General features: G+C 37.9%; 1 protein-coding gene and 3 non-coding genes across 4 annotated transcripts; 1 reads left to right on the top strand and 3 right to left on the bottom strand.

The window, feature by feature from the left end:
* Nucleotides 1–132: 132 nt before the first annotated feature.
* LOC135933377 (small nucleolar RNA SNORD99) lies at nucleotides 133–204 on the bottom strand. The gene has a single exon (XR_010573751.1). It is a non-coding gene; the product is annotated as a small nucleolar RNA SNORD99 (small nucleolar RNA).
* A 169-nt stretch (nucleotides 205–373) lies between these two features.
* LOC135933370 (small nucleolar RNA SNORA44) lies at nucleotides 374–504 on the bottom strand. Its single transcript, XR_010573742.1, has one exon. It is a non-coding gene; the product is annotated as a small nucleolar RNA SNORA44 (small nucleolar RNA).
* Nucleotides 505–911: 407 nt separating this feature from the next.
* LOC135933362 (small nucleolar RNA SNORA16B/SNORA16A family) lies at nucleotides 912–1,049 on the bottom strand. The gene has a single exon (XR_010573733.1). It is a non-coding gene; the product is annotated as a small nucleolar RNA SNORA16B/SNORA16A family (small nucleolar RNA).
* A 1,405-nt stretch (nucleotides 1,050–2,454) lies between these two features.
* On the top strand, nucleotides 2,455–10,021 carry rab42a (RAB42, member RAS oncogene family a). The gene is made up of 2 exons (XM_065471332.1): nucleotides 2,455–2,868; nucleotides 4,726–10,021. Exons 1-2 carry the CDS (start codon nucleotides 2,510–2,512, stop codon nucleotides 5,165–5,167), a joined length of 801 nt encoding a protein of 266 aa, XP_065327404.1. The 5' UTR covers nucleotides 2,455–2,509; the 3' UTR covers nucleotides 5,168–10,021.
* Nucleotides 10,022–11,764: the final 1,743 nt, after the last annotated feature.

Genomic DNA, 11,764 nt, shown 5'->3' with positions numbered 1-11,764 from the left:
GTACCTAGCCGGAAACTCTGTAGCAATTCTCTCATGGAAATGTCACGTCACTCCGAACGTAGCACCATACCTGAAAAATAAACACCTCAGGCTAGCCAAATTCAGAAACTTTTTGTAAACATTCTCATTATGCACTGATCTCAGTCCCATATCCGCAAGCTTCATCCAGAAGTCAACAATGTATTAAGGTCATCATAGATCAAAATAACCACTGACCAATTTCAGCATCAACATACCTGTAAATTACAGATGTGAATGCACTTTGTTACAGCTCTGCAACACCAAGAGGTCAAGCGGATAGACGCCTAAAGTTTAAAAAGAAAAAAGTGAGATCACAAGTTGCATGTTAGCTTCGTCTATTTTTCTAGCAGATGTCTGTAGGACAGCTGAGTGGCTGCTGATGGCACAGAGTGGCCACAGCAGTCAAAGACCACCCTGTTTTCTTGCATGCACTTGGAGAGCCTGGAGCTACAAACAAGCGCCGACCCTTAGGATAGCATGCTGGAACAGGGACATAAGTGGCCTTTAAAAAAAAACAAAAAGTAAAAGGTGAACTCTTACCTGAATGAGCAGTTTTCATTTACGAATGACAGGTCTCCATTCACCTAACAAGAAAATTTGGTTAGTCGTTTTGCCCCAACAAACATTGATTAAAGTCAGTCAATCCCATCAAGTTTTAATAAATGTGGCTCAGGAAGAATAAGTCTCAATCAAGACTAGATCAGTGAGGGCAAGTTTGTCATCACAGCCAGGATTGTCGGAAATATTTTGAAGAGTTACCTGCATGTTGTGTTCTCATTTGATGGTTTTGGCCTTGCAACTTTGGTGTCACCCAGTACCTGTTGGAAGACAAGGCAAATCACTTACATTTCTTTGAAAGTTTGCATTTAATTCTGGGATAAGTCACTGATCAATGTCCTTCCCCTAAATGTTGCTGTAGCAGTTATTTTCAAAACTGAACAGCGACCGTCGGTGAAAGTCTTCATGTCGGCTTCCTTTTGACCGTTCACTGCTACATGGGAGCATGAACGGCTTCGATAGGAGCCTTTTCACGATGGGACAGCTAGTTTTAATTTAAAGACTCACCTGCATTCTGCATATTGGGAAACAAGGTTGAACTGCCATTTCAAATAGACCCTAGAGACAAAATAAAGAAGATTAAAGATTAGTTATGTTGAAAACAGTTGCCTGTGCCATCACCTTTTATAACAAACTGCACCTAGTCTAATTTTGATTCTAAGGGTAGTTTAAGTTTGTTACAATGACATAAATGCTATTAACGTGAGAGGCCTTAAAGGCTAATGTTTATTAAAATGAGCTAGCATTAACACGTTGAGCCAAACTACAATTATTAAACAAATCCTAAAACAATATTGCATAATGACATATATAATACATAATTAAGTATGTAACAACTGCATGCGTTTAAAGAAATGGCTTTGATTTTAACCACCTAATCTGATTTCCATGCCACCCTAAGAAAATTTCTCAAGATCCGCCCCTGGCCACGTGGTACAAACCCATTAGCGTCCAAGCTAAGCTATCAGCAAGCTAAGCTATAGCTAACCCTTAGCATGGTCACTAAAGCCTAGGTATATCTACTGTCGAGTTCCCAGTTCTATGACAAGTCAGCAAGAAGTGTTGATTATAAAAACAAGACTATACTATATATCCCAAAGTATCAACTAGTCAAGCATTATGGCTGTAGATACAAGCTAACGTAAGGTCGTTCACTCACTTACGTTAAAAGCGCTATATTAATGTTATAACTAAATAATGAGTTCTGTATCAAGATGGACTGGATTTAAAAGCTGCGCATAATTAATGTAAATACCTGGACACATGACCTTACTAATCGACAACACCAGCATAAAGCTTACCATAGATCTTTCTTGGGGACTTCCGCTCACATGGAAGACTACAGGAGGAAGAGAGAAAGCGGCAAGGCCCGCTGTTCTTATATACTCACTCTGAGGTCCGGCAGCGGTGCGCTGATTGGCGCGCATTACTCACGCGGACCGGTTGAATAGTGGGATATGTAGTATCACACTCCTCCTCCTCCTCCTTCTTCTTTTTTTTTTTTAAGCAACGCCTGCTGTATTTATTGAAGTTTACTGAGACTCAGGCAATAGAGTTTTACACTTAACTAGCCACGCATTTTTCACAGAGTACAGCGGCACAGAATAAACTGTGCAATTAGAGAAATATGCTGTAAATCCAGACCATCGTCGGAAGTGAATATAGGCTACTTCAGAACCACGGACAGCAACACACTGCGTGTTTTAGGTTTTGTGATATCAATAGTGGACGATATATTAAATAAATTGGGGTGGTTAAGGAAACTCTGTGCAAAACATGCCCAAGACGGACCTCATATAGATATTTTGTTCTGTTTTTGCTGCTTTTAAACCCCCTATAAGATTCTTTTACAACACACACAGGCCAGATGAGGTTGTAGCGGGTTTATTGGAGTGATATTCGACTAGTAGAGCATAGGTAAATCTATCACATGATTGCTGCGGCCGCTCTGTGCTCCGCGTCTCTTCCTGAACAGAAGGCAGTAGCAGCAGTTGGGGCTCCATGTAAACACGCCGCGCGCAGGGCTTTGTTTCACACACACTCACTCCGCAGGTATCTTCCCTCTAGTCATGCCATGGATATTTTGTGGCAATATCAGTTCCGAATCATTCTACTCGGGGATTCCACAGTGGGCAAGTCCTCGCTGTTGAAGCGTTTCACGGATGGAATTTACAGCGATGTGGCGGACCCGACGGTCGGGGTAGATTTTTATGCCCGCTCGCTTGACATCGAACCCGGGGTGAAAATAAAGCTCCAGCTCTGGGATACGGCTGGCCAGGAACGATTCAGGTATAGTGAGGTGAAATGTATCTTAAATAGAATATATCTGAGCTAAATATGTATACAGCCATAGTCCTTCAAAGAGATTTTTAAATAAATAATTTCGAGGCCTCGGTTTAATGTCGTGTTTGGCTACTATTCTCAGTCCCTTTAAATTGAATATGGGCCATTTTCCCGTCTCGTTAGCATGTAATGAAATGAGTTTAGACAGCGGAGAAAGGAGGCCAATAGAAGATATTACGATGTCCTGACCTGTATAACAACAGGACACGGCGACTTACATCATGCTTTCATGGATGATGGGCAGCCTCCTCGTTTTAAGGCCCCAGTTTGATTCCCTCATATACAATTTCCAGGCCTTCGCGGGGATGACAAGTCCCGATCCAAATCTAGTTGTTGTTGTTTTCATTCATCTATCCTGTTGCTTGCTCTGCTTTTCATGCCCACTGTCACGGATCATTTCCTTTAAAGAACTCCTGTATCTGGAGAAGCTCTTAGATCTGCTTTCCCTTTTGAAGCCTCTGAGGGTGTTTTCCTCCAGGCTTCACTTCACTTGTCTTTCACTTCTGCCTATCTGGCTGTAGAATCTGTGGTTTTTAAAGCATCAAATGCAGAGATCAGAGTCTGTATGTGCATATATTTTCATAAATAGAATAGTATCATGCACCAGATGTTATGACCCAAAGGATCCTTTGTGTTTTTGTATTTTATTTCACTTGATGGCATTGTTTAGTTTCCATTTAATTAGGCACATTAATGTATGAAACGTTAAAAAAAGCATTCACATTGCAAGTTTTGACTTCATAAAATTACAGAAATTGTTTTAAGAAGCCAAGAGAGACAGACCTTCCATAGCAATATGACTTGGATATATTTATTAGACCTGTACATTTCACGGACTTTGACCACAAAAAAGTCCCAAATGTTGGGTGAGGTCCAAATTTATTATCAAATTATGTATAATGCCATTCAGTGATATATTACCATCATAAATGAGGTCCTGACACAATTCACTTAAGTACACAATTTACACAATTTATTAAGTATGCTTCAGTTTTAACATATTTAACTCCCCTCATATTGAGCACACTGTCTCAATAAGTAGTTTCATCTGAATGGCAAGGCCAGCTAAAGCACACATGTAACTCCATGAGTCTTACTAATGTAAAACACCAGTAACACAGCTTTGAAAGGAAATTCTTGTGTCATTTAAGTGGTTAGCTTGCAAATAGACAGTTGAAAGACTTAAAAGAGAGCATGCAACCACATTCCTTGACTGACTTGGAAAACAGTGTGTGAAAATTGATTTGGGATTGTGTCAAATGGGACTTGATCTTATCTTAGTTTCCGCTGTCTTGACATTTGAGCTTCACTTTGGCTATAATATTCAAGTTTGTTTTCTATAAACTGATTAACGGGAACTATGACTATTTTTCTATTGTAACTGAGCACTCAAAGCGCTTTTTTCTACATGTCCCATTCACCTACACACACTCACACACCGAAAAACGCATCAGGCAAGTTGGGTACAGTATCTTGCTCAACAATACTTTGACATGGAGACTGGAAGACCTGCTCTACCTCCTGAGCTACAGCCACCCCTTTTCTTCAAAGACTTGATTTGACTCAGGGTTTGACTTGACTTGCTTTGGCAATTCTTAAGAGAGGACTTGGACTTACCTCAAGTGATATGAATTTTCCACCACAAAAATTAAACTCATATTGTGATGTTACAAACAGCAGTATAAGGGTAGTGAACTGATAGGAACCATCCAAGTTCATAGAGCTGTCCAAGACATTTAGAAGTTATAAGTCTAGAGATGTTTGTCTTTGGTTTCTAACACCAGTAATGTGTCTTTCCACCAGGTCTATCACAACATCATATTACCGCAACTCTGTAGGTGGCCTGCTTGTCTTTGATCTCACCAATCGTAAAACCTTCGACCATGTGAGGGAATGGCACAAGGAGGTGAGTGAGCACATCCTGCCTCACCACATGGTCTACATCCTCATCGGCCATAAAAGTGATCTCAACAAGGACCGGAAGGTGAGCAGGGATGAGGCAGAGCAGCTGGCCGCTGAGCTGGGCATTCGCTATGTGGAGACATCGGCCAAGTGCAACAGCAATGTGGACCGGGCCTTTGAGCTGCTGACCAGGGACATCTACGAGCTGATGAAGATGGGGGAGATCGTCACCCGTGATGGGTGGGATGGCGTGAAGAGCGGCCTGACTGCCAAGGTTCTCTACTCTGCAGAGGATGAAGAGGAGTTGGCCCCTCCATCAGCTGAAAAAAGCTGCCACTGCTGACTGAGAAGTCTTTGTGTTCCAACACTATCCTATCACACCAAGAGCTCACTTTGTCTCACAGCCGATCATCAAAACCAAATCACTGAGGCTTAGCACCCTGTGATATCACCATCCATCACTTCCTCACCTTGTGCTTTGTGCCCTCTCTGTGTTGATTTTTCAGACCACTGGGATTATTTTCAATCAGGATGCAAGAGTAAATACCAATGTGTACCTGTTGGGAAAGTATTGTATTGTTAATTTGATATGATGTAGCATGAGTCGAGCTGTTTTGAGCCTCATCTTGCTCAAGAAAAAAAAAAAGAAAGCATGCCAATGTGATCAGGTGTTGTTGCTTAAAGTGTAGCCAGTACTCCTTTTCATAGCAATGGAGCTAAAGGACTACTGAGCATAAGAAAGTACAAATGGACTATTATGGTCTGGCATCATCCACATTTCATATGGTACTATTATGGGTTTCTACTTGTCAAAAGTTTGTGCAATGCTTTGCCTGCAGTCTTAAGTGGCTGTAACATTGTAAATAATAGTTAAATCTATAAAGATGAGAGCTAAAGGTGACTGAAAGCTATTTAATTCATAGTGTGAACAGACACAGTGCACTCTGCAATAAGTGTCACCATATTAAATCAATGTGCTCCTCCTGCTACTGTAAGCTGTGTGTGCACTTATGCCAAATTGACCTTTGACCATTCTGTGAATATATTAATAATGTTTTGGGTTTTTTTTGTAAAAAGGTAGAGATTATTTGTAGTAAAAGTGTATACATAAACATAGATTATTGTAATTAGACTAAGTGTAACATACAACATTCACAATAGCAGTAAGTGGCAATGTGAGAAAAGGGAGTTTAAAGTCTAAATATGCCCCATTGATATAGACATAGACGATATGCACAGCAAAAGCTAATGAGCTTTGATATGTTTATTGCAGGCCTCTAAACTGGCTTTAATTCAGCTTATCTGGGCCATCAGCCCAACAAATGTCATGTCATGAAACCATGACAAAGGATTTAGCTGCATTTTCTGACTTTTTTTCTTTCATTTTCTTTTTGCTGTACAAATGAACCTGATAAAATTCTTTGTAGGGCCTTAAAAGTGCTTAGAGAATTAGAGAAAAGCTCTAGCTTAGCTTAGCATAAAGAACTGAGAGTAGTAACATGTTTAAGCAAATTAATTTTATGCTTACATTCATGGTTGCCAAAGTGCAGCCTGCGGGACAGTGGTGGCCCTTGGTAATGTTCTGTGGCTGGATCAAAACAGAATCAAACAAAGGGAGCATTTGTTGTCTGTTTTTGTTCTGGACAGCTATATAAAACACAGTTACAGTTGTCAAAAAATGTAACAGACAAAATTTCAATTAACAACTTATAACCCCTCCCTCTGAACACCAACTAAATGGGTTTGTGTGTATTTTTCCTGTACCTCTTGTCTACTGGTTCCCTAAACTGGCACTTTCTTGTTTAAACCATGTCTGAAAAGCCACTAAAACCTGTAGTTACCAAGTTTATCTATTACTCTTCAACAGCTGGAGGCACTCAACCAGTTAAGTTGTTAATACGCAACTGTTTTCCAAAGTCACTAATGTAAGTGTCCTGTTGTTATTGTGTTTTTTATGATGTTTTTAGACATGTTATATAAATGTGACAAAGGAATTTCCCATTATTAATTTTCTCACGCTGATTTTATGCACATAAATATAATTCTAAAACAACAGTTCGGAGCTGCAATATACCTACACCCAAAGTCACTAAAATTCCTTGTAGCTAACAAATTATGATCAAATCTTTGTTGTGACTTTAGTTTTTCTTTGCTGGCTGGAGACACTCAAAAACTCCCTCCAGAATCCCTGCTGAATTATTAATAAGAAAAATGATTTAGACTTTTTTTAACCACAGATTCAACAAGGAAGATAAGCTGTGCATTTTAGAGGTGCTAGTATCGCTAGCTATTGTGATAGCTGTCACTCCTGCTTCCAGTCTTCATGCTGAGTTAGCCTAGTTTGCCTCTTTGGCCCCCACATATCACTATCTTTTCAGCAAAATCCTAAAGAATATTAAATGTTGTTTTTTTTTTAAGGGCTACAGTAGTAGGCTATTTTATTTTAGACCTGTTATATAAGTATAACAGAGGAAATCCCTTTTATCAATGTTCAAAAGCAGAATTTTTACCAACCTATATATAATTAAGAAGTGCAAGTTAATCTTGCTCACATTGTTTGTTAACTAACTAATGTACTGTAGATTTTATTCAGCTGTAATGGAGAATGATTGGGTGTCTGCACACATGACTTCCAAAACCTGCAGTGAATACCTTTAACAAAGAGGATCATGAATTCCTTTAAGGCTCTAGAGGCTAATAATTTGCTGCAACACACACTACACTGTAAACAGCAAGAAAATATGCATTCTAATGTTTTTACTTATCATTCATGTGACCAGTCTGACACTTCTTTTTCATTTGTCTGAACCAGTTAATAAAATGTACATCATGTGGTTGCAGCTTAGTATTTGACAAGGAATGTATTCTAACTCATTTCTGCAATCCCTTTTCATTTTTCATTTATTGTTTTGCACTAATTCAAACTGCATTTTTTTCCCCTGGTGAAAGTCTGTGTTTGTTTGACAATCAAATGTTATCATTTTGAGTTCTTGGTATAGGTGAGGAATACAGTGTTGGGGTGGCAAGCCTTGAAATCGTGCTGAATGAAAACCAACCAGTCTGTACAACTACCTTTCTCACTTTTGCCTCTAATCTAAACAGGGTTACATTGTATTGTATAATACTGTGTGTTAGCACTGTGCTGTGAGCGTTACTGACGACTACAGACTCATGTAGTTGGGAGGAAAACACTGGAAAGACAGGAAGAAGTATTATTTTAAAAGATTGAATCTATGGGATAAAAAGACCAATTGAAAACCTATATATACATAAATCAACAACAGCACAAAAAATATGATTCATTTTCATCTTATTTGTAATCTTACAAGCTATACCAATACATCTGCAGTGACTGTAAGTAGTAATATTACTACAATGAAGGTGAATGACTAACTTTCTGTCCAACTCTAGCTTCTCTCTGTGTTCTTTGAAAACAATTTGTGGAAACATTCTTATTTGTTTTCTTTCCAATCTCTCTTTCCCAGTGAGATGACAAGACTGATGCGACATTATCTTCTAGTGTTCTAGAGTCAGGAGGCAGTTAGCATAGCTTAGCATAATGACTGCCTCCATCTGACTTATTTCAACAAATGAACTGCAAAAACACCAAGCAGCGAACACTTCTGAGCAAACAGACTTCATAGTTTGAAGACATTAAGCTGAATCGTGTCGCAGACACGCACTTAGTTTACAAAATCGTAATTTTTGTCTTTGACTTTTTCCAAACCCCGAAAAATGATTTAAATATTGGACTTTTGGTGCCAATCTAATGTGTTCCAAGGGATACACATGTAGACAAATAATCTTAAATTATTCTATCTTTAAATAGATATATTTCATTCTGCCGGTTTTGTTGAATGTATGATTTAAATGTAGCTTTGCTGTAAAAAACATACTTCCTATCGTTCCTTAAGCATCACTAGTTTATTGGTTTAGTATCACTTTTTACTATATTACACTTGGATTCAGCTTCAGCATTATTTGTATGGTATAATAAACTGAAATCCAAAGCTATTCTAGCATCTTTTTTAATGCAAAAAGGAAAACGGTAGCTCTATTCAGTTTATCAAAGCCTGTGTTACTAGTTTGTCTTGCTTTACAAACTGTGCATACCCTTGGCTGTGCTGTTTAACTCCTGTTTACTTTCCACAAATTATTTTTATGTTTTAAACATATCACCAAAATTCTGTTTAATTTTTCTATATAGGAACATAAATAGTAGAAGATCAGATTGAATTTTTTATTCAATTCTGGCCCAATAATTTAGCTTCATAAAGTTCACCAATGTTTCAGTTTGTGTATGTAAGTGGAGTCATCGTTCTGGAACTATTTTTTGGTCAATTAAGCCAAAACCTAACATTTTTATATTTTAGTTTGTGAGCAGCTTTGTGGAATACGATATAAAGAGTAACTTTTTGAGCTAACAGCATGGCAGTTCTATCTCTTTACTGACCACAGAGAATGTGTATATCTGTGCTTTAGACTTTAACACCTGTAGAAAGAAAAGGAAAAAAGAAAATAACCTTTTTTTCTCCAGTACACATTTTTCTTCTAACTGACTTAACCACTGCTGCTTTCTCTCTCTCTTGTCCCTCAAACTGGGCTTTAGAATCAGTAACCAACTATTTCCATGGAACATAATGAACAAACATCTATTGCCAAGAGGAGCCAGAGGTGACTAACAGCATGAAATGCTCCAAATATTCTATTTAACCAATCAGAAATGTCCTGCTCTAAAAGCCCGACCCCCTTGTAGCCCACTGAAACTTTGAAAAGTACTACCAACGCTTTTTACATGCCTCTGTGTATGGACTTTTTGGTCGGTAAAATAATTCTTCCCTTTTCCTTACTTTGACAACATATGACCATCCAAAGGTCATAGTCACTGTTGTTCCTGTTGTGGAAAAGCAGCTATTGATACCAATTATCTCTCGTCAGTCTTAGAAAGAAAACAAATAAGAACATTTAAAAAAAGAAAGAAAAAAGAAACAAATCACCCATGTAATTAATAGTGTCATATCCAGTGAACTGATCAAAATAATCACAGGTAGGGTTTCTCTACCATGTAACATCAAGCAGTACAGCTTCTGATCCCCCGATGGTCATGTTCCACAGTATTACTGAATAAATGTTATTTATTTTTATGTTATGTATAAGGGATATTGGTTATTAAATGAATAAATAGATGTACGTTGAATATTGTTTGGACTGGATGGTCTTCTTAACAAAGATTTGGCGCCCTCTTCTGACAGATTTAAGAACCATCATCGTTGTCTGGATTTGATTAATTTATGGTAGTTAGCAGTGGCGGAGCGGGGGGTGGCTTACTGGGCTTAAGCCCGGGTTGTTTTTTCAGAAGCCCGGGGTCTTTTGGAGTGTAATTTTTTCATAGTTAGATGCCTGACTGACAACTGTATAAAACAAAAACTACACACAATATTCGAAGCACATAGTGCACACTGTGGGAATTTACGACTGTGCGTAAATCCCCCCTAATATTGGTATGATCCGAGCTCAGACACGAAGCGACTGAGCGAGGGGAGCTGCTGCCTGCAAGTGCGCTGTTGGAGAAACGCAGCGAGGCAGACAGAGGAGAACTGAAGTTTGACCAGGTACCAAAGCAAATCATTCGTACTGTACAAATAATGTAAATATGACGGTGTATCACAAAAGATTGATATCAAACTGATCACTTGACCCATATTACGTTACTTGCTCTTGAAGTGAATCAACAAATGGTGAAATGAAAAGCCGAACAACAACAATGCTGTTTCTTTAGAGAGTCTTAGCTTACATGTATGTTTATTTCATATTTTCAGTTGTTACCCTCCACGGCTAAATAAATCGGTTTCAGTAATGTACTGATATACAAGAATGGACATAAGGGGCTTCTTTCAAAGAAAAAACTCTGGTAGATGTTATTTTATATATTATGCTTTGTATGTTGTTCAGTATATTTCTATGCAAAACAAGAGGAATTTCAATACACAGCAGTTTATTCACAGTTGAAACCAGATATTTACATACACTTTATGGAAAACACAAGAACATTTTTTTTACTGTACAACATCAATTTAGAGTAAACTTGTTTTGTTTTGGATAAATAAATATTGAAATATCTTTTGAATTAGTTAAATGTCAGAATAAAGACAGACAGAGCTGTCTATTTATTATCACTTTCATCAAATTTAGGAGTACATATACACTAAGTTTATTGTTAATTAATAAGAAAACTCCAGACGATTCCTTTCTGAGCTGAAGAAGCTTCTGATAGGTTAGTTGAGTCCATGTGAGTAAATTGGTGGCACACCTGTGGATGCATATAAGGCAAAACACAGAGCCTGTGTTTTGCCTTATATGCCTGTCAACCAAAACACCAGGAAAAGAATTGTGGAGCTCCATAAGTGTGGCTCAATTTTGAATACAATTTGGTGCCATTTACAATTAGGAAATAGACAATTTCTCTCTTTACTCTTAAAGTTAACAAATATGTTTTTTATATTTATCAACCTAAAAAAATAAACATTTAGTCTGATTTGATGTTACAATTAAAAAAGTGTTTGTGTTTTGATCTGGTTTATATCTGGTTTCAACTGTATATTTGATGATTGTCAGCACAAAGAGGGAGAGAGAGGAGAATGAGGACAGAACAGAGATGGAACAAGAGCAGGTGAGACAGACATGTTAGTCAAATGGTTGTTTACCAAAAGTATGACCGTATCATAGGTACTCATGTATCTCGTACCTAGTGTTTCTTTTTAGGTTTGTTATTTTTCAAATTCTATATTTATTAAGTTATGCAGGCTTGTTTGAACAACAAGGCTAAATAATTATAAAAACTTTTCTCAATCTAAATGGTGTACTTTGGTAGAATTAAAAAATAAGTGTAGTGCAGGTCTATGATGATTTTTAGTGCTACTATCATCTAGTTCTGATTCTG

The sequence above is a fragment of the Pelmatolapia mariae genome, linkage group LG22, assembly GCF_036321145.2.
Source record: "Pelmatolapia mariae isolate MD_Pm_ZW linkage group LG22, Pm_UMD_F_2, whole genome shotgun sequence".
In the NCBI taxonomy this organism is placed as follows: domain Eukaryota; kingdom Metazoa; phylum Chordata; class Actinopteri; order Cichliformes; family Cichlidae; genus Pelmatolapia; species Pelmatolapia mariae.
This window is presented reverse-complemented; position numbering and strand designations above follow the sequence as displayed.

What these genes read in the sequence shown, in the direction of transcription:
- rab42a (XM_065471332.1), top strand. Translation starts at nt 2,510, where the DNA reads ATGATTGCTGCGGCCGCTCTGTGCTCCGCGTCTCTTCCTGAACAGAAG. An exon ending in GCTGGCCAGGAACGATTCAG is followed by an intron (nt 2,869 to 4,725) that starts GTATAGTGAGGT and finishes TCTTTCCACCAG; the next exon opens with GTCTATCACAACATCATATT.